This window comes from Haliotis rufescens, unplaced genomic scaffold (genome assembly GCF_023055435.1).
Source record: "Haliotis rufescens isolate VD_foot unplaced genomic scaffold, xgHalRufe1.0.p SCAF_17, whole genome shotgun sequence".
NCBI classification, from domain to species: Eukaryota; Metazoa; Mollusca; class Gastropoda; order Lepetellida; family Haliotidae; genus Haliotis; species Haliotis rufescens.
In genome coordinates, this window is record NW_025963857.1 from 23,831,736 (window position 1) to 23,855,188 (window position 23,453).

The 23,453-nt window shown below is 41.8% G+C and overlaps 2 protein-coding genes across 2 annotated transcripts; both read left to right on the forward strand.

The window, feature by feature from the left end:
• Positions 1-4,938: 4,938 nt before the first annotated feature.
• Positions 4,939-10,447, forward strand: LOC124116357 (low-density lipoprotein receptor-related protein-like). The gene is made up of 4 exons (XM_046477663.2): positions 4,939-5,101; positions 7,009-7,224; positions 8,096-8,236; positions 9,925-10,447. Exons 1-4 carry the CDS (start codon positions 5,017-5,019, stop codon positions 10,173-10,175), a joined length of 693 nt encoding a protein of 230 aa, XP_046333619.1. The 5' UTR covers positions 4,939-5,016; the 3' UTR covers positions 10,176-10,447.
• A 6,741-nt stretch (positions 10,448-17,188) lies between these two features.
• Positions 17,189-20,224, forward strand: LOC124116356. The gene is made up of 4 exons (XM_046477662.2): positions 17,189-17,326; positions 17,789-18,004; positions 18,415-18,555; positions 19,919-20,224. Exons 1-4 carry the CDS (start codon positions 17,224-17,226, stop codon positions 20,170-20,172), a joined length of 714 nt encoding a protein of 237 aa, XP_046333618.2. The 5' UTR covers positions 17,189-17,223; the 3' UTR covers positions 20,173-20,224.
• Positions 20,225-23,453: the final 3,229 nt, after the last annotated feature.

Genomic DNA, 23,453 nt, shown 5'->3' on the forward strand with positions numbered 1-23,453 from the left:
AGCTCCTATCTAATGTATTTCAACATCTAGTGATCGCGAGAAGGGCTAAGCCTTCGTTCAGTTTGTCCCGGAAGAGAACGAGTGGTCCCGAATGGCATTTATAAATGTATCTCTTTAACGACAGGTTCTTTAACGAATCTGCAAGTTATGGTTTTAATAAAATTTGCAACACCAAATATGAAAATATCTTTAAATGTATAATGCAAACATGCAATGAATAAACGTAATAGGTAGTTATAGCTTTGAGGTTGTTATTGAGAATTTGATGCCCGTAAATTCCATTCGGACAGGTAGCCAGAGGTTTTACATGTTAAAATGGCCGATCAAGTGTTCAGATAAATTTTGAACAAATGCGGTATGTTTCTTACCAACCGAGTGACAAGTTTTTCAAATTCAGGATTGAGCAAAATAAAGATACTTTAGAAACGTAATCATGCGCAATAGAATATTTTTATTCAACAAATCAGATCGCAGCAAACACTTTTATTCGTTAACAATAAAGTGACAGCCTCCGTGGTGTATTGGATAGAGATTCTGCCCTGAGAGCATGTTAAACTGCGGCATGGTATCATAGTGGGCTAGCACGATGGAAGCGGCATTAGTGCTAACTTGTACAAGCAGCGACACCCCAATTTACAACAGAGAAGCTATGACCTGTCGAACAAAATTAAATTCATAATTCCATATCGGGTGTCAACATAACTAAACAGTCCACATCTGTTATTGTATGAATAGCCTGCAAATATCAGCCATGAGTGAGTGAGTGAGTGAGTGAGTTGTGTTTAACGCCGCCTGAACACTATTTCAGTTATATCACAGCCTGTCAGTTTGGGAGGAAGGCGTCAAATGATGCAGGTCTTAGATGTTTACCACTTTCGTGAAACACGACTAACCAAGAAACATAATCAGGGCGATTCTGGAATTCGAATCCACGCTCATTGGTTTCGTCCTAAGGGACGCAACTCTGCATAGCGAGTTCCTCAGACAACTGGGGTGACTAATATTAAGCCATCCAAGTTGAAAATATATCACATTGTCAACAATACAAGTCTAATGTTGTCGATCAGAAATTGATCAGATATGAATACAACTGTGCCCTGAGCGGATTTTTGTCTCCATTCAGCGATATTTATTTAAAAAATATATCATTGCTGATCGTACAAAGACCTCAAGACATCATATGATATGTGCATATCTAAACATGTTTAGGAATGTGTGTAAATCCTAACCAGAATAAACATTTGGTGTGTTCTGTCTAAACACATTTAGGGTCTTCTCACAGCCTAAACACCACCTAAACACAACATCCCCATATCTAAACATGTTTAAAATTTGAATTTAAATAACGACAAAGTACATATCACTGTGTATTACCTTAATTATCTAAATTAAGTGCAAATAATGGGGCATTAATTCAAATATGGATAAGATATTTATTATATATTTGAAATTAGATTCACAAGCACATGCATAACACATATACCATCAGGACTTACAACGAACTTGGTATAATATTAACAAGATAATGGGCATAAAAAACTAATGATAATATTGACGAGGACAATTTGACATTTGTGACGTAAACTGTCTCGGTAGCGCAGGTGGTAACGTGAAGGACTACCAGTCTAGAGGTTGCAAGGTCGCATCGTAGTTATTACAAGCTTTATGTTCAGGAATGAGTGAGTCTTATGGTTTTACGCCGCTTTTAGCAATATTCCAGCAATATCACGGCGGGGGACACAAGAAATGGGCTTCACACATTGTACCCATGTCGGGAATCGAACCCGGGTCTTCGGCGTGACGAGCGAACGTTTTAACCACTAGGCTACCCGACCGCTCCTGTTCAGGAATGTGTTGTTGTATGACGAATAGTATTTCTATTATACCGGACACGGTACGATACTACGATAGACCCCCAACTTTAAATTTAAATTTAAAGTTACATCTCCCCCCAAACGTCTTTCATTGGAGGCTAAAGCACTAAAATATAGTGAGTGAGTGAGTTTGGTTTTACGCCGCTTTAAGCAATATTCCAGCAATATTACGGCGGGTACACCAGAAATGGGCTTCACACATTGCACCCATGTCGGGAATCGAACCCGGGTCTTCGGCGTGACGAGCGAACGCTTTAACCACTAGGCTACCCGACTGCCCCCTGAAATATTGTAAGCGCACCTTTTTTAAAATTATCTATAATGAGTTTCAAGGAGGGATTTTAGGTTTGTGATTAGGAGCCAAAGTTATCGTCTTTAACATTAAAATTGTAGTACGATCATCTCCGGGAATTTCCTTGCAGGGGCCAACCACTGGATACTAGGGGGAAGGGGGTACTTGCACTTTTGGATTTTATTATTATTAACAGAATTGTACAGTGGTTATATTTTGTCATACCAATTTGTCATTAACATGCATGTGCAATAGGTTTGTAATGAGAATTATCTGAATAAAAGATGATCCTTATAACATCCATATCACATGTTGTATGTTATAGACCTAGTTGTATCAGCGTGTTACATGAAGATCAACTTACATTGTCACACAACAGTCATATCACGTGTGCTACATGGAGATCAACTTACATTGTCACACAACAGTCATATCACGTGTGCTACATTGAGATCAAGTCACATTGTCATACAACAGTCATATCACGTGTGCTACATGGAGATCAAGTTACATTGTCACACAACAGTCATATCACGTGTGCTACATGGAGATCAACTTACATTGTCACACAACAGTCATATCACGTGGGCTACATTGAGATCAAGTTACATTGTCACACAACAGTCATATCACGTGTGCTACATGGAGATCAAGTTACATTGTCACACAACAGTCATATCACGTGTGCTACATTGAGATCAAGTTACATTGTCACACAACAGTCATATCACGTGTGCTACATGAAGATCAAGTTACATTGTCACACAACAGTCATATCACGCGTGCTACATGGAGATCAAGTTACATTGTCACACTACATTTATATCACGTGTGCTATATGAAGATCAACTTACATTGTCACACAACAGTCATATCACGTGTGCTACATTGAGATCAAGTTACATTGTCACACAACAGTCATATCACGCGTGCTACATGAAGATCAACTAACATTGTCACACAACAGTCATATCACGCGTGCTACATTGAGATCAAGTTACATTGTCACACAACAGTCATATCACGTGTGCTACATTGAGATCAAGTTACATTGTCACACAACAGTCATATCACGCGTGCTACATGGAGATCAAGTTACATTGTCACACAACATTTATATCACGTGTGCTACATTGAGATCAAGTTACATTGTCACACAACAGTCATATCACGCGTGCTACATGGAGATCAAGTTACATTGTCACACAACAGTCATATCACGTGTGCTACATTGAGATCAAGTTACATTGTCACACAACAGTCATATCACGCGTGCTACATGGAGATCAAGTTACATTGTCACACAACATTTATATCACGTGTGCTACATTGAGATCAAGTTACATTGTCACACAACAGTCATATCACGTGTGCTACATGGAGATCAAGTTACATTGTCACACAACAGTCATATCACGTGTGCTACATGGAGATCAAGTTACATTGTCACACAACAGTCATATCACGTGTGCTACATGAAGATCAACTAACATTGTCACACAACAGTCATATCACGTGTGCTACATGGAGATCAAGTTACATTGTCACACAACAGTCATATCACGTGTGCTACATGGAGATCAACTTACATTGTCACACTACAGTCATATCACGTGTGCTACATGGAGATTAAACTACATTGTCACACTACAGTCATATCACGTGTGCTACATGGAGATCAACTTACATTGTCACAATACATTTATATCACGTGTGCTGCATGGAGATCGAGTTAAATTGTCACAATGTGACATGAAGAAAAGAAAATTGATTGTCATCATACACACTGTATCTTCATATTACCGGTGCACAGAAGATCTAGCTATATTGTATAACATGATTATATCACGTGTTACATTAAGATCAAGTTACATTGTCATAATACAGTTATATAACGTGTGCTACATTGAGATCAAGTTACATTGTAAAAATACAGTTATACCATGTGTTTTACACGAGACGTTTGGGCCGACTGCAAAATCGTATGACTAGCGTCTGTATACCTATATACACACCAAATGTGTATATATTCCGTTTTGGCTTTAAGTGAGTGAGTGAGTTTGGTTTAGCGCCGCTTTTAACAGTATTCCAGTCATATCACGGCGTGTCAGCTTAATGTGGGAGGAAAGCTCCAAGTGATGCAGGTCTTAGACGTTTACCACTTCGATGAAACCCAGGAGCACATGTATTGTGCTGACAAACCTAGAAACATAATCAGGGCGAACCGGGATTCGAACCAACAATCATAGGTTTCTGGCGAGCCCAAAGGACGCAACTCTGCACAGCGCATTGCGGCGCCTTAGACGACTTGGCCACCCGCGCCTGTTTTGGATTTAAACTCATTCCGAAACATGTTTAGATCTTAACATTTCTCTTATATGTTTACTTTCTAACATATATATTACAGTGTACACGTATTATATTTGCATTTTTAACACGTATTATAAGTGTCCAAATAAATCCCCCTTGCTATTGAATACTGAAATCCCTGCATAATCGTATGACTAGCGTCTGTACACCTGTATACCTGTAGTGAGTGAGTGAATATGGCTTTACGACGCTTTTAGCAATATTCCAGCAATATCACGGCGGGGGACACCAGAAATGGGCTTCACACATTGTACCCATGTCGGGAATCGAACCCGGGTTTTCGGCGTGACGAGCGAACGCTTTAACCACTAGGCTACCCGACCGCCCCCTGTATACCTGTACCGTCAACTATCACGGAAATGTTGCACCGCGCATCACCCTGATGTCATGAATACAGGTGATCCACACTTGCCCTTTGTCTCATGACTGCGATTGTGATTGAGCCGCGTGGCCCAGTTATCTCTTGCCTCTGTGTCGACCATGGCTTCTTGCTGTGTAGTTTCCCTGCTGTGTGCGATATTCCTTTCTACAGCGTTCGTCTGTGACGGAGAGAAACCCAAACAGGGTACGTACATATGTCGTGTCTATATTCAGTCTATTTCGTGCCCATCGCCTTCAATATGGAGTGCTGGGACCTGTTCTGCCTAGATATACACATAGTATATATGTTAATGGTCACATCACATCACCATCTTCATCACTTTGTTTGATAACTGACACTGAATCAGAGAAGAATGAGTACCCAAAACATTGTTTGATGCGAGAGCCGAGTAAATTAGACCAGGTGGTCTGATGCGGTAATGGCGTGACTTCGCATATTTACAGGTCACCGTTATATTGCTAGTATGTCATGTGATCAACGTACAGTCACCACTCACTAGATAACGATGATTATTGATGAACCTGTACGTATACAGTGTACAGGCAGAGATTTCCAGTATATTGGTTGTGGTTCTACAATGATCTATTGAATTCAATCATATATCCTAAACCCATGCGGCCAAGAGAGTGAGTGTTCGAAAAGGAGGATTTCTTACTTGACCTTCCCTTGCATGTGTTTGTGGTGGTTGCAACCGGTAGGACAGCATACGCTCACCTTTACGCGAATATTTGTGTCATCACTATTTGATAGTAGAGATCATAAACATATGATTATGGAATTGTCACAATGGAGGGGATTTCTTATAGTAATGGGAAGGGTTTGTCTCTTTTACTGATAAAAAAGAGAAGTTCTTAATCACTTAATGATAAGTAAATACAGATACGATGATTTGAATAAAATTGTCCTATCCGTGCATTTCAAGCACGATATATGTTCGGTTTACATATTGCATAAGATAGGAATATGGAAGAGAATTGCAAAACATGCAGAATCACGTTATCACTTGAAAACAAATGCGACATCAAGATCAATGCTAGAATGACTGCATGCATTGATACTGCAGTTATGTCATGACTGAGCACATGAATTTGGACATTAGAAATCTAGCTATTTGATTTGCTGGTCGCCGTGGGTCTTTTAAAGAAAACATACTAGTCGTCAGACCGGTCAGTACATACATCTTGATGGCATAGTGTTTGACGTTACGTCACTTACTTTTAACGTCACATTTGACCCATAGTGCACGTTGAATGACCACACTGTGAGTCCGACGGCGTACACCGTTTAGATCTTAATGTCAAGGAAACGTATTTCACCAAGCATTGGACTTCTAACGTGTGAACTCTTGTATACAAGATCATTCAGCTTTTACAATCTCGTAGTCCTGGTAGCATCTTCCCGAGGCAAGAGAGTTAACTGACTATAAAAGTCCAGTTTCAACTCTTGCCGAACAAGGCTGGTATTATGGACTTACATTTTGGCTGGACTAACGAGACTATGCTTAATCCAATCAAAATCGCGCACCGAAATCGAAATCCGGTTCGTAAACTGTCGAGCAGATTTCGATCGATTGCAGGATTTGCAAAGCATGTGCACCGCCAACTCGTTGTCAGCAGATATTTTCAAAATCTTTTCATGTTTTTAATCAAGGTGCTCACGTGATTTGATGCATTTCGCGATGTAAGACCCGTTTTATCACAATATAGATCTTGATTATCGATCAGATCGTCTTGTCTTGGCGCCACCATTTTGTGTGAAGCAAACGCAAGTGATACGAGAGGTGGAAACTGATTGGTCCATAGGAGGCTTAGAAAGGACATAACTGGTAATAGCCACTGGTGGCGCTACGATCGAGCCTAGTAATTCCAGCCTTGTTCGGATAGGGTGGAAACTGGACTTTTAAAGTCAGTTAACTCTCTTGCCTCCGGAAGATGTCCTGGAAGTGACACATGCACTTGTACATATGACACATGTACATGACTCGTAACTCGTAGTCCGATCAAGAACACATGTTCCTTTCTCTTGCCTATTACTGAGATAATATATTCTTGAAAATACAATGTAGTTGTGAAACTTGTATGTTTCTACAGAGGTGCTGGAGGCAAACTGCAATAACAACATCAACTTTCTAGGGAGCGTGGTCCTACTTGTATCAAATCTGACGTCAGTGCAGCAGTGTAATCTTATTATTCAAAGCACCATCGCCAACAACAGACTCCTCATCGACATCACAAAATTAGACCTCGTCGACAACTGCACGGACACCAAACTCGACATCATCGACGACACCGGAAGTAGCATAGCAGGTATCACAGCGAGGTCCATTCTTCATTTAAGGAAACGGTTTTGTCGCTCTTACATATGTTTAGGTATAAGACCAGTTGGAAACATATTCGATCGGACCGATCATTTGATATCGTGGGGGCCTGGGAATACATTTTAGAAGCACGAGACTTTAACGGCAACTACTTCAAAACGTACAAATATTCTTTCTAAAAGGAGGTTCCGAATATTCATAGATGCATGCATAGATACATGCAAGTCGGAATCTATGAATTCTGCTTCTGGCAGAGGTTTTTTGTCATTATGGTTTTGTTGTTTATGTTTTAACAACATATTTTTCATAACATCGTGCATGCCCAGCGAACATTTACTTTTTATATAATCAACTGCTGATTGAGAAACATGGAAGAGTTTATGGATGTCAACTTCTTTATGACGAGGAACACAAAGTTTCGGAGTATATTCTTACTCCTTCATCAGGTGAAACGTTGTGTGCCTCATAATAAAGAAGTTGACATCCGTAAATTATCCTCCTTATGTGTATCACTTCCAAATGCCATTCTGGGGGTACGGGGGGCCAGTCGTCTAAGGCGCCGCGATTCGCTGTGCAGACTTGCGTCCCTTGGGCACGCCAGAAACCTATGATTTGTGGGTTTGAATCCCGGTTCGCCCCGATTATGTTTCTAGATTTGTCAGCACCATACCCTCGTGGGATACACCGAAGTTGTAATGGTCTGAGACCTGCATCACTTCGGGCTTTCCTCCCACATTAAGCTGACACGCCGTGATATACCTGGAATACTGTTCAAAGCAGCGTTAAACCCAACTCACTCACACTAAATGCCATTCAAAGACATGGAAGAGTTATTTTCACTTTAACATCTTATCGTTCAGGACCCTTGTGTGAAGAGGAGAACGCAACAGTGTTTAGAGCAGAGAGCAACGTCGCTCAGTTCCAGTACAGAACCAGCTCTCCGAACACAGCGGGGAAAAAATTGTCTGTCATCATCACTTCATTCAACCTGGGAATAAATGGTAACTATTTACGCCATGATGATTTTCTTGCTATTGTTAAGTAAGTTAACACTTAATCAAGCATTGCTTCATGAAACATACGACTAACAGGTTAACTAGGAGATCACAGTAAACATGGGGAGCACGGGTGGCCAAGTCGTCTAAGGCGCCGCGATTCCCTGTGCAGAGTTGCGTCCCTTGGGCACGCCAGAAACCTATGATTGTGGGTTCGAATCCCGGTTCGCCCCGATTATGTTTCTAGGTTTGTCAGCACCATACCCGTGCTCGTGGGTTTCACCGAAGTGGTAAATGTCTGAGACCTGCATCACTTCGGGTTTTCCTCCCACATTAGGCTGACACGCCGTGATATAACTGGAATACTGTTAAAAGCGGCGTTAAACCAAACTCACTCACTCACAGTAAAAATGATAAGCAACGAGACTGTTCAGTAATAATTTTAGCCAGTATTGCTACCTGGAGTGGTACTAAATATATCATTCATTAATTTATGAAACATTTAGAAGTTAACTTTATTTCTGAAGTAACAATAAATCCCTTGTCATAAATAGCATGTAAGTTTTAGTTGTGTCACCCCGATTATGTTTCTAGGTTTGTCAGCACCATACCCTTGCTCGTGGGTTTCGCCGAAGTGGTAAAGGTCTGAGACCTGCATCACTTCGGTCTTTCCTCCCTCATATAAGCTGACACGCCGCGATATAACTGGAATACTGTTAAAAGCAGCGTTAAACCCAACTCACTCACTCACTCACTAGTTGTATCACGGTTATTCAGGCAACAGACGAGTAAGAGAGATTTACGTACTTCGCCAATCCTGTTATGTCAATACCACGATTTTTCTGCAATGTCTCTACCTTTACCTCGTACCCGGGAAGATCCGGGTTAGAACAGGTCTATAGCAACTCAGGGGGCACGGGTGGCCCAGTCGTCTAAGGCGCCGCGATTCGCTGTGCAGAGTTGCGTCCCCTGGACACGCCAGAAAACCTATGATTGTGGGTTCGAATCCCGGTTCACCCCGATTATGTTTCTAGTTTTGTCAGCACCATACCCGTGCTCGTGGGTTTCACCGAAGTGGTAAACGTCTGAGACCTGCATCACTTCGGGCTTTCCTCCCACATTAAGCTGACACGCCGTGATATAATTGGAATACTGTTAAAAGCGGCGTTAAACCCAACTCACACACTCACTCACTATAGCAACTCATGCTTGGCGTGAGAGGCTACTAACGGGATCGGGTGGTCAGGCTCGCTGACTTAGTTGATGCATGTCATTGTATCTCAATTGCGTGGATCGATGCTCATGATGTCAATCACTGGATTGTCTGGTCCTGATTCGATTATTTACAGACCGTCATCATATACCTGGAATATAGCTGGGTGCGGCTTTAAACAACAAACACACAAGTAAACCTTCACCTAGTAGGGGGTTGAGTAGCCATTCGGCAATAACGTTGGCATGACAATCCGGGTTGGATTACCCACATGGGCACAATGTGTGAAGCGTGTCTCTCCCCCCCCCCCCCCCCCCCCCCCCCCCCCCCCCCGACCCCATCGCGCACCCAACCCACACACCCGAGTAATATTCTTGGAATATTGCTAAAGCGGCATAACGAAGCACTCACTCTGCGACTTTATCTATTGGTATATATATGCATGCACATTTCATAAAGTGTCTTGATGGGTTTTTTCCAGGAACATGTGCTTCGATTGAGTACCAGTGCGCCAACAAACTGTGCATACCCAAAGACTTATTGTGCAATGGATACAACGAGTGTTCTGATAACTCAGATGAGAATGACTGCAGCGGCCCCAATGGCACCCCTCCGGGAGAAAACGTGGGACTTATAGTTGGTTTGACATTCGCTTGTTTGTTGGTGGTCGCAGTGGCAGCATTGTGTCTGATTAGGCGACTAAGGCGTCAGCAGGGATATGACAGTGTTTAGGGGGCAGGACGCTGACCCATTTCGCGAACACCTGGTGTCGTCACCGATTTTTAGTGGTCCATTCATATCATTGTCTCCGCTGTCTTGCATTTTAGGCCCAGTGGAATCTGGGTTTTTTGTCAGATGGTCGATATTTCTACATCTTCCGGAGGCAAGAGAGTTAACTGACTTTAATAGTCCAGTTTCCACCTTTGCCGAACTTGGCTGGAATTCCTGGGCTCGATCGTAGCGCCACCAGTTGTTATTATGAGTTTTATCCCTTCTAAGCCTCTCCTATGGACCAATCAGATTCCGCCTCTCGTATCACTCGCATTTGCTTCAAACAAAACAGCGGCGCCCAGTCAAGACGATTTGATCGACAATCAAGGTCTATATTGTGATAAAACGGGTCTTACATCGCGAAATGCAGCAAATCACGTGAGCACCTTGATTCAAAACATGAAAAGATTAAGAAAATATCTGTTGACAAAGAGTTGGCGTTGCACATGCTTTGCAAATCCTGCAATCGACCGAAATCTGCTCGACAGTTTACGAACCGGATTTCGATTTCGTTGCGCGATTTTGATTCGACTATGCATAGACTCGTTAGTCCAGCCAAAATGTAACTCCATAATACCAGCCTAGTTCGGCAAGGGTGGAAACTGGACTTTTATTGTTAGTTTACTCTCTTGCTTCGGGAAGATGATATTTCTTCGAACATGCCTTTTTCCAACCCGAACGGAGGGATACTCTAGCTTAAATAAAACAAGTGTTGTATGATATTTAAACCAGATAAACAGGGGTGGGGTGAGTTCATTTGAATAATTCTGACAGGGGTGAAGGGATTTCGGTATTGTGGTGAACATTATGGTTTGTGTAATTGATAGATAACATGCATAGAATAAATCCCAAATTACTTATCTTGTATTCGCCTAATCAGGTTTGGAGGAATAACGTTTTCGAAACTTGTCAACTTTTCAAATAAGAAGTGGATTGACAGACATGGACACAAGGTTCCAAACCTATACATTAAAAACCGGTTAAATTAAGTAGTTTTAGTTCAATTCCCTATTGACACGCACACGTGTTTCCACAAACTGACTGCATTAGTTCCACAGGCTCACTGTGTTAATTCCACAAGTAAACTGTATTATTCCACAAGTATAATGACATTTTGTTAAGTCCACAGGTGTGCTAATTCCACATGTATCAAGTTTCCACAAGTTTAAACCAGTATGATGACGCCACGGTATTGTTGTTGCAGATGGTTCTGAGCCTGGAATTCACTGGCCATTTTGAACATGCATTTTAAACAAGTTTTAACATTTAACCTGACGCAACGAGAGGGCATTATGAAACATTATAGAACTTTTATAACCATAACATGTTTGAAGTCAGAGACGTCACTCGAATCATTTGATTCCGGAAGTAGAATCCTTCCGGAGATTGCCGATTCTAGTTCCGGAATCAACAGATTCATATGATTTCTCCCTTACGAACAGTGCTTTTCCCACAAGTATACTGTTTTAATTTCACATGCAAAACGTGACAATTCCACAAAAGTGCCACGTTAATTCCTCAAAGATTCGCGGAAGTGGCCCTGATAGGTGACCGGAACTGTAACTCGATAAAGGGTAGGTAGGTGCCTGCAGTGGTGTATTGTCTTTCCTTGTACACTGAAACTGGTTCTCAAATCTATCAGCACAGTGAGCAATGTGATGATAGTTTCCGGGTTGGTTTTGAAGTGTGGGTGAATGTTTTCATACAGTGTACCTGGTTTTATTTGTTTTGGGATGTACTCGCGTCTTTTTACTTCACATGTGGGGTAGAATAGGTCTTCAGCCAACCATGCATACCATAAAAGGCGACTATGCTTGTCGTAAAAGGTGACTAACGGGATCGGGTGGTCAGGCTCGCTGACTTGGTTGATGCAGGTCATCGATCCCAATTGCGTGGATCGATGCTCATGATATCAATCACTGGATTGTCTGGTCCAGACTCGATTATTTTACAGACCGCCGTCATATAGCTGTAATATTGCTGAGTGCGGCGTAAAACAACAAACCAACCAACCAACAACTCCACATGTATAATATTGCAATAAAGGAAATCGGTATGTGTCTGCTTAGTTTCCATTTGTCTTTGGGGGGGGTTCGAGGATACATTTGTTGGTGTGGTCAAAGCCACTGCAATTCGCTGTGCGGAGTATTGCCCCTCAGTTTGGAATCGCCAGCAGTGGGTTACATCGCCCGATCGAGTTTGATCCTTGGAATGAACGCACGTTATTTTATCACGACGCATTGCCATTATGATCAACCCTAGTTTGTCATTTCCGATCAGTTGTATCATGTAGAAATGTTTTGACATTACATTTAGACTTGTAGTATGTCATATCAAATGTATTGTTGCTTCGTGACAGAAAGACGCAGGTCTTTAGGACATTTAAGCAAGAAGTTGGCACAAACTGTGGCCATCTCTCAGTTTTGTTTGTGTGTGTGCTGTTTAACGCCGCACTCAGCAATGTTCCAGCTATATGACGGCTGTCTGTAAAATAATCGAGTCTGTACCGTACAATCCAGTGATTTATATCATGAGCATCTTTCCACGCAATTGGGATCGATGACATGTATCAACCAAGTCAGCGAGTATGACCACCCGATCCCGTTAGTCGCGTTTTACGACAAGCATATTCGCCTTTTGCGGCAAGTATGGGTTGCTGGAGACCTATTCTACCCCGGAATCTTCACGGGTCTCATCTCTAAGTTGGGCTGTTTCTTTATGCATATAAATTCGAATATCTACTCGGATTGGCAAAATAAATCAAGTGAATTTGGACAAGAAGATTAATTGAAGGTATATAGATGATCTGATGTCGTTCAGTAATAGTCAAATAGCCGATTCCCTTCGACTGATTTGACCCACATGAATTAGAAATAAACGAGTCCAGTGAAGTAAGGATAAGAATTTATGGATGAACAACTTCTTTATAACAATTAAAGAGCGACGTTTTGTGTAGATTCTAACACCGTTATCAAGCGAGTGATAACGGTGTTAGAACCTACACCGAAACGTCGCTCTGAAATTGTAATAAAGAAGTTGTTCATCCATAAATTCTTATCCTCACTTAGTACCCGAACTTCTAAATGCCTATCAAAGGAGAGACCAGTGAAACCACTTTATTTGTTTCATATATTGATTGAGTGACAACAAACTTCAACTTGTCAAAGGCAACTCTTATATGTTGAGCACTATTCCCGTAGCTCCAGCCTTTGGTGACTACAACTTCAACTTGTCAAAGTCAACTATTTTATGTTGAGCACTATTCCCGTAGCTCCAGCCTTTGGTGACTACAACTTCAACTTGTCAAAGTCAACTTTTTTATGTTGAGCACTATTCCCGCAGCTCCAATCTTTGGTGTCTACAACTTCAACTTGTCAAAGGCAACTCTTTTATGTTGAGCACTAATCCCGTAGCTCCAGCCTTTGGTGTCTACATTTCACAACGTTTTGAAGTACTATCGGGCTTGCTCTTTCTATGAATATTTCAAAGAGCGTCATGCTCTTGTTCAAACAAGGCGTTGTAATATTATATGATTATGTAATGTCATTGATGACTTTTTATACGTAAACAGAAGATCATAATTATAGTGAAGAAGAAATGCGCTTACATTGTGTTAGAGATGACCAACGCTGAACGACAGGAATAATACATGTCGCACGAACTGTATGCTGATTATAACCATCCGAGCGTACCGGGGAGAAAACTCACTGTATACCATTATGTATTTAGCGGTATGCCAGGGCACATAAGGCAAGAGTTCAGGACCCCTGAATATATGTGATGTCTGCAGGTTCTACGACACCAGATCAGAACCAGTGCAGATCGAGAGAAATATGCAGGCTGTGGTTGGAGGATATTTTGTAAGATTTTTATGTCTTTTAAATGTAAATTCATCCAGTTAATAAAACTGACCATGTTTTTTCTATATTTAGTACTGTTTTTTTCAACATTGTGATTTATGCTGAATGCGACCACAGATATTTTAAAGTAGGTGACATTTGGTGCGGAACTGGGGATTAGCATCCTGTACTCGGAAAAGGAGCAGGCTAAGCTTATCATTTTGTTTTGTTTTTATTGCTGCTCTAAGGCCAAACTGTGCACACACGTACAGGTAATAGCTATTGAATGCTTAGTCATTTTTTTTAAATATAAAGTTACTATAGAAGTCTATGGGAAAACATTTGGTTGTGTGTAACCTGCAGGAGCGTAGCTAGGAATAAATACAACTGTAGGCACAAAGTTGAATACCGTAAATGTGAGGTCGCGACGCTCGAGTTGAATAGGGGGCGGGGAAATTAGGGGTATTTCCTCCGCCACCCAAATATTTACTTTTATAGATAGTAGGATATGCAATTTACTGCTATTTATTTATTTATTACTTATTTATTACCACATCTTGAAACAAATATAACCAAACAAACAGGCTGTAAAAATATTTTTTCATTTTATATTTATTATAGTTGGAAATTAATTTACATTATAACATATCATTTAATAATGTTCAGTTTCTGCATCAGTTTCCGTGGTGAAAAAATTAGATATCCTACAATTAGGAACAACGTTTATGTATTATTATAGGTACGTTTGGTAACCACTTATTTGGCTAGATTGACGATGTGATAGGAGAGTCACAGAAAAGTCTCCTGCTTGGGAAAGTCACGTTTTGACGAGTCCTATTCGAGACACAGATTAAATTATTTTCATGATATGACAATACTCCATTAATTTGTCTATGTTCATCTTCAATGAAGTCAAAGCATCTGTTCGCTTCAAACACTTTCCATGACTCTCTCAATGCTGGACCGCCTCCATTGTATAGTGGTAGACCGTCCGCCCGGAGAGCGGAAGGTCCGGGGTTCGATCCCCGGCCGCGTCATACTAAAAGACGTTAAAAGATGGTACTTGTTGTTACCCTGTCTGGCGCTCGGCATTAAGGGGCTAAAACAAGGACTGTATACTTTGTCTGAGTGGGGTATTCATGTTAAACTGCGGCATGGTATCTCAGTGAGCTAGCACTATAAATCGGCATCAGTCCGGACTAGTACAAGCAGCCACACAAACACAAACACACACACGTACATGCACGTCGCTATATAAGTGCAATAATCTTGGACGCGACGTTAAACCCCATTTCACCTCACCTCACAATGCTCGCAGGAATGCCTTTGTGCACAAAATTATAGGGAAGATCATTCTCACTAGTTCACTGATATCTAGCCACAAACTTGCCCGAATAGAGAAAGGGCAGCAAAAACAAACTTTCAAATGGCGCATACACTTCTTCTTCTGTGACTCAAGTTCAATGAGACGTCGCATTAACAGCGTGTATGACCACCCCATGCTACAAAACACACAAAAACTCTCCGGCGCACAAAGTAAGTCGTCTGATGACGTCACGTTGGATACCCCGCCATTCTTCTTAGAGGGCCTAGATCAGTTCTTGTCGGTTGACAGGAGGATGTGGTCGCTGTCGAACACGACAATCCATGCAAACCCCGAGTTGTTCTATTGGGGGCATGTCTGAGGAGCGAGCAGGCCACGACAAGGAAGTTCTGTATGATTCGGGATGTAGGGAGTCTGGCGTTGTCATGCTAATAAAGGACACTACGTGGCAGCTGCTATAGAAATGGTCGGACAATCGGACGAAGAACGTCATCCATGTAACACTGAGCTGTCAAATGTCCGTTAACGATGACCAGTGGTGTTCGCTCCTGCCTACAAATCAATCCCCACACCATAACACCAACTCAACCATACGGCACGACCTCCTGAACACAACATGCCGCCGTTCGTTCTTCCCTTCGGCGGTAAACACGCTGTCTTCCATCAGCTCTAAACTGACAGAACTGGCTTTCATCAGTGAAGACGATGTTGCACTGGCAATAATAGTCCTCTGTAAGGTCTGTAAGCCCTAACTTATTTAGCCCTGGCCACTGCCTGTCGAGTAAGCATATACCTTAAGGCATCCGTCGCTGATGTCGTCACTGTCAGGAATCGATTCCAGAGATGCAAAGTACGCAAGTACCGGTCTTTATTAGGCGTAGTTACCCTGGGTCTGCCTGTTCTTGGCATGTCTGATGTCTGTCCGGTCTGTCTGTAACGTTGCATCAGGTTAGTTACAGCAACACGGGAGCATCAAAAGTTCTAGCAATATGGGCATGGGTGGCTCCCATCTGTATCCTACCAAGGGCCCACTCGCGGTGTTCGGGTGTCAGTCGTGGCATTTTTGTGATGGTTTCTTATCAGTGTGTGTGTCTGACTTGCCATACCGTCTGTATCAGTTACATACCCTTATTGCACGTGTAGTTTCGGCTGCCCAAGCGGCACGTGTTTTTCACCTCTTCGCATTTTCGGCAAAAAAACATCCCGTGAACGTGTGTCACTTTCTGCAGAGGGCATTGTTGTGTTTGGATGATGTGTTTTGAATTGATCCCGGTCGAACTTGGTTTTTTTTAATTTTTGCAATTTCATTTTTAAAGTGGCAAAGTTTTTTTTGTTCGGCAGTTTGTGTGTGCGTGCATTCGTGTGTGCGAAAATAATGCGTTATGGGTATAAAGGTACTTATGAATCACAACAGTGAGGCAGGGGCACGGGTGGCCCAGTCGTCTACGGCGCCGCGATTCGCTATGCAGAGTTGCGTCCCTTGGGCTCGCCAGAAACCTATGATTGTGGGTTCGAATCCTGGTTTGCCCCAAATATGTTTTAGGTTTATCAGCACCATACCCGTGCTCGTGGGTTTCAGCGCAGTGGTAAACGTCTGAGTCCTGCATCACTTCGGGCTTTCCTCCCACATTAAGCTGGCACGCCGTGATATAACTGGAATACTGTTAAAAGCGGCGTTAAACCCAACTCACTCACTCACTACAGTGAGGATTACATATCTTCGTGAAAAGACATGCATCACATGTGTATAATTAAGAAAATTCAACCATACTGATAACAACCTATTATATCAACACAGTCATTTGGCTGTATCGCCGACCCATGTATCTGATACACATTGTCGAAGATGTTATCTCTGTCCAAGATGGCGTCATGTTGTAGGACTCTCCTCTTGTTCATTGCACTTGTCTCTACCGGATCCGTGTGGGGTCAATCAACACCAGATCAATGTAAGTATGGTGCTGTCTACTCCCGTCTAGTTGTCTACAGTTTCTGTTTCATATAGACCAAAACACCGTCTTAGATATTTCCACCCACCTACTTCATCTTACGTCATAATGTATATCACACTGCGCGAAGACCTTGATACATGGGTTTTTTAGACACTGATAAATACCTTTCTCATCATATACATGTATATATGATTTGAAACTACTTAATCATCAGGTCTCCAATATTGTCAAACCTCTATCTAAACCTACAAGGAACGTTATGCAATAATTTACGGACCAATCGATGTATGAAACTTATTTCGTGCTAGGGGAACTCATTTGCATATGTATCAGATCGTGACTCTAAGTTTATCGGATAAGTATATTGCACAAACACTCAGCAGTATGTGATGAATCATTCGATGAAATATAAAGCGTATTTGTCAAACACGAATAGATATTCTCTTCACGTGTTTTCAGTTGTGCTGGAAGAGAACTGTGACAGCACCTTGCCCTTTTCCGAGAGCGTGATATTGTTTGCCTCAAACCTGTATTCAGTGGAGCAATGTAACCTCTCTATTCAGAGCAGCTTGGAAAACGAAAGGCTCCTCATCGACATCACCGTGTTAGACCTCGTGGACAGCTGCAGCAACACGAGTCTGGACATCCTAGATGAAAATGGAAACAGCATTGCAGGTATGGAGAGTTTTAATTTCAAATGAAATCGACAAACCTCATTACATATTACTCAGATGTTGATAGTACGATTCTGACTTTATCATGATCATGTGTTTCTGAATAACTATCAAATAGCGACGATACCAGGTGTTCGCGAAAAGGTGGACGTATCATGTCCCACCGGTGCCACCCGTCACAAACACATGCAAAGGCAGGTCAATTGGCCAGAATTTCTCATTTCTGTACTTGTCGAAAATAAGTGATGATTGTGATTATACATGGTCAGAGTGTTTGGTGCAGAAGCGTCCCTCAGTCGCGCCCCTTGCTAGTGTGTTGCTCTTCAAATTGTTCACAATAATAACTCAAACGAAATTTCTGCTTTATAAAACATTCGATGAATAATAATGGCATGTTGCTTCATAATACAGGTCCTCTATGTGAGGAGGATAACGCCCAAGTCTTCAAAGCACCGGGCAACACTGCTCAATTTGATTACAAAAGTGACTCTCCGAAAACTAAGGGGAAATCATTGTCGATCCTCATTACTTCGTTCAACATGGGGGTTCAAGGTGTGTATCAAAGTTGTCATATTTTCATTATTTGTTTTACGATCTGCTAACCGATGTGACTCAGGTTTTAATGTGTCTATGTTGCACTTTAATTAAAATATTGTTTATTAGTATTGTAAAAAGTATAAATCCTTCATCCACGATAGACCGAAGTGGTAAACGTCTGAGACCTGCATCACTTCGGGCTTTCCTCCCACATTAAGCTGACACGGCGTGATATAACTGGAATACTGTTGAAAGCGGCCTTAAACCCAACTCACTCACTCACTCATCCACCTTTAGAGCACTTCATTCAATCATTCAACAAATCACCAAGCTAAGACGGGACCCAATCGCACACAACGATCTTAACGTTACGACTATCTTAAGTCAATGTTAACGTATTGGGGTAACGATCGTCGTAGAGTTTGCTTTGTGGACCCAGGTCCCCAGCACTGTATTGCGTTTCGCAGGAGATATTCCATTTACTAATGCTGTTTTGATCCATGTAAGATGTCCATTTTGATGAAAGTACTAGATACTGCCAGAGACCACATATCAGTATGGAGGCCACACATAACGTTCCCTTCTGTGCATCAAATAATAATTAATACCAGGCACATGTCAACAAGAACGAAACAGCATCATAACACAGCAACAATATATTAAGTAAACGTTCCAAATGTATATATTTTTACACTTCCGGTCCCTTCGGACAAAACACCAGGCACTAAAAAATCACATTCTGTTGCTTTATCGTTATTAGTTCCGAGAAAGAAACATTCTTCCTCTACAATTATTCTTCACCAAGACTGAATAGGCCATACTGTGCATATTATGAGAAAGAAACATTCTTCCTCTACAATTATTCTTCACCAAGACTGAATAGGCCATACTGTGCATATTATGAGAAAGAAACATTCTTCCTCTGCAATTATTCTTCACCAAGACTGAATAGGCCATACTGTGCATATTCTGAGAAAGAAACATTCTTCCTCTACAATTATTCTTCACCAAGACTGAATAGGCCATACTGTGCATATTCTGAGAAAGAAACATTCTTCCGCTACAATTATTCTTCACCAAGACTGAATAGGCCATACTGTGCATATTCTGAGAAAGAAACATTCTTCCTCTACAATTATTCTTCACCAAGACTGAATAGGCCATACTGTGCATATTATGAGAAAGAAACATTTTTCCTCTACAATTATTCTTCACCAAGAATAGGCTATACTGTGCATTGACACATGCTTATTTCGGGGACCGAATTGTAAACAATTTAAACAGTAAGTAAACCAGTAATATTATCGAAGTCAAAAACCTGTTTATCTATTGGTATACACGCACATTTCATAAAGTGTCTTGGTTGTTTTTGTTTCAGGGAAATGTGCTTCGATTGAGTACCAGTGCGCCAACAAACTGTGCATACCCAAAGACTTATTGTGCAACGGATACAACGAGTGTTCTGATAACTCAGATGAGAATGACTGCAACGGCCCCGATTACATTCCTCTGGGAGAAAACGCGGGACTTATAGTTGGTGTGACATTCGCTTGTTTGTTGGCGGTTGCAGTGGCAGCATTGTGTCTGACTAGGCTACTTAGGCATCATCGGGGATATGACAGTATTAATTGAGTAACCGTTTTAAATAAAGCTTATGTCCCAGAGGATTCTGCAACAGGATGAATGCAAGATTTTGTCAGATTGATGATTACCAGCATACATCTGTGGCCGCTAATATATGACAGTATGCCTTTCGATGCTATATTCTAATTAAAATAATTAACTGGACTACTTTGTATTAGAGGACCCGTGAAGATCCGGGGAAGGTCTTCAGCAACCCATGCTTGCCGTAAAAGGCGACTGTGCTTGTCGTAAGAGGCGACTAACGGGATCGGGTGGTCAGACTTGCTGACGTGGTTGATGCATGTCATCCATCCCAGTTGCATGTTTGCATTATACATTTTTATATGTAGATGGTCACTGTAGTTAACGAGATACATTTATAAATACCATTCGGGACCACTCGTTTTATTCCGGGACAATCTGAATGAAGCCCTTCTCGCTATCACTAGTTGTTGAAATACATTAGATGGGAGTTGCAGTATCTCCCGTCGACAATATGTATCTTCCTTGCCGTAAAAGGCGACCATGTTGTCGTAAGAGGCGACTAACGTGATCAGGTAGTCAGGCTCGCTGACTTGGTTGGTGCTTGTCATCGTATCCCAGTTACGTAGACCGATGCTCATGATGTCAATCACTGGATTGTCTGGTCCAAACGACAATCCAGTTGGTCGATTATTTACAGACCGCCGTCATATAGCTGGAATATTGCTGAGTGCGGCGGGAAACAACAAACAAACAAACAAACAAACAAACTTTGTATTACAGCAATAAGACGAAGGGACATATGTCATGCCTGGTCGGCTTGAAGGTACATAGTTCCCCGGTTAGAATCCGTCTGATCTGATGAAATAACAAAACTTACACATTATTTAGAATTAAATATGGTATATCCTTTACATGTTAAACTCTGCATTCTGATTGGTCCACAATCGGTATCGAATCTACTTTAGATCCTACTTTTGTGAATGGCCTATGTATAAGAAAATGTTTCTTTGAAAGCACTGTTCTTCAAACACGACCGAAAGGTATTTTCTGGCTTAATCAAAAAAAGTGTGTAATGCTATTTAAACCAAACAAAAACGACGAAAAACGGCAATGTATTTCAGTACCATAAAATAGCGTGACATTTATATCTTCTCCTATATATTCTGTTCTATTTTCATACAGCTATTTTTACGTGTATACGTTTACGAAATGTACATACAGATTGACATAATTTATAAGCATAAAGAAATATAAAGTTAGACGTTATATCATTAAAGTAAAACCACGTCTAGCACAGCTAGCGCACTGACGTCACACAATAAAGGTACGATTAGATAAATGTCACAGCTTGACCTGTCCGTCCTTTGTGACGTGGTACGTCATTTGTATTTTAAGGATTGCTGATTGACGCCCTAAGCGACATGCCACCTGTCATGCATGTTAAGTCTCAGCTTCAGTGCAGATAGATAAGCATACCATTCGTGACCAACTCGTGTTATTCCGGGACAAGCCGAATAGCGACTCGTGCCCCTCTCATGGCCATTTTTGTGACTAGGTTCCGCCTTAGCGCAAACGGGCATACCTAAAACAATTGTCAACTCGTTGCGTAATGGTTCACGTATATTTCTCCATTTATTATATATATTTCAGATGCAATTTAAAGGACATCGGGACGTGCGGAATTATACAGTATGATTGAACACATTTAACTGTGTCTTAGGTATATTTTTAGATGCAAGACATATGTAAAATCAAAAATTATTTCTGAGGGATTATTTGACAAAGAACTCGAAATCATACGCGCATTCTGACTGGTTTGTCGTATTTTCGCACATAGCATTCATCGAGAGGGGGACGAGTCTTCTTGCAGGTTACGGAAAGGGGCGAGTGGTGACGAATGATAATTATACATGTCAATCAGGTACAGTTAATTTATTAACGTCCATTCAAATGAAATTGTATAACATTCATTTCTTATATTGTCCAAATCAGCATGTAGTACGTACTTCTGTAAATGCATTTACTATCATGTGTAAAGCTTTATAATTGTTCTGGTAAGAGAGAAAGGATGGCTGGAGTGACAGTCGACTCACGGGACTCGGGACTCACGGTCCGAGGCCCCTTGTCTCACGTTTGGTCGACGCTTACCTGTGTCCGAGTTCAAGGCTCCACGGAGGGCACGGGTGGCCCAGTCGTCTAAGGCGCCGCGATTCGACGTGCAGAGTTGCGTCCCTTGGGCACGCCAGAAACCTATGATTGTGGGTTCGAATCCGAATCCGATGGGTTCACCCCGATTATGTTTCTAGGTTTGTCAGCACCATACCCCTGCTCGTGGGTTTCACCGAAGTGGTAAACGCCTGAGACCTACATCACTTCGGGCTTTCCTCCCACATTAAGCTGACACGCCTTGATATAACTGGAATACCGTTAAAAGCGGCGTTAAACCCAACTCACTCACTCAAGGCTCCACATACAATAGTCTTGTTCTATCCCATATGGTCCGCCTATGACCTTGTTACGCCATTACTTCCTTAACTATACTTAGGATAAGTACGTGTCAAAAGTAACACTATCGTAGGGTCCGTCATGTAGAGCGAGTGAGTGGGTGAGTTGGGTTTAACGCCGCTTTTAACAGTACTCCAGTTATATCACGGTGTGTCAGCTTGTGTGTAGGAGGAAAGCCCGAAGTGATGCAGGTCTCAGACCTTTACCACTTCGGTGAAACCCACGAGCACGGGTATGGTGCTGACAAACCTAGAAATATAATTGGGGCGAACCGGGATTTGAACCCACAAACAAAGGTTTCTGGCGTGCCCAAGGGACGCAACTCTGCACAGCGAATCGCGGCGCCTTAGACGACTGGGCCACCCGTGCCCACCCGTTATGTAAAGATTAATACACGAGTGTCAGTCAGATACCATTTATCTTACAGCGAACAGTGGAAAAACAAGTTGTAAGAGAAATTGTAGCCTGTAGTGTGAGTGCAGTAATAGCGGATCACTTTAGCATCGAATCGATGCATTCCGTCTATTCTCATGATTGCAGTGGCGCATTAATACATAACAGGACGGCCATGAGTGACGTCACCCGACCCTAATGTGACCCTACACAAAAAGGTTTCCGCCAAGTATATGGATTATCAAGGCGATGATGATAATGCAAACTAGATAAGATCAAATGAATAAAGCCACAAAACCCATTCCATATCCAATAGAAATCTCAGCACGATTCTGAGTGTATCACGAGCACGTGTTTATGAAACACTATCAAATAGAAATGATACCAGGTGTTCGCGAAAAGGTGAG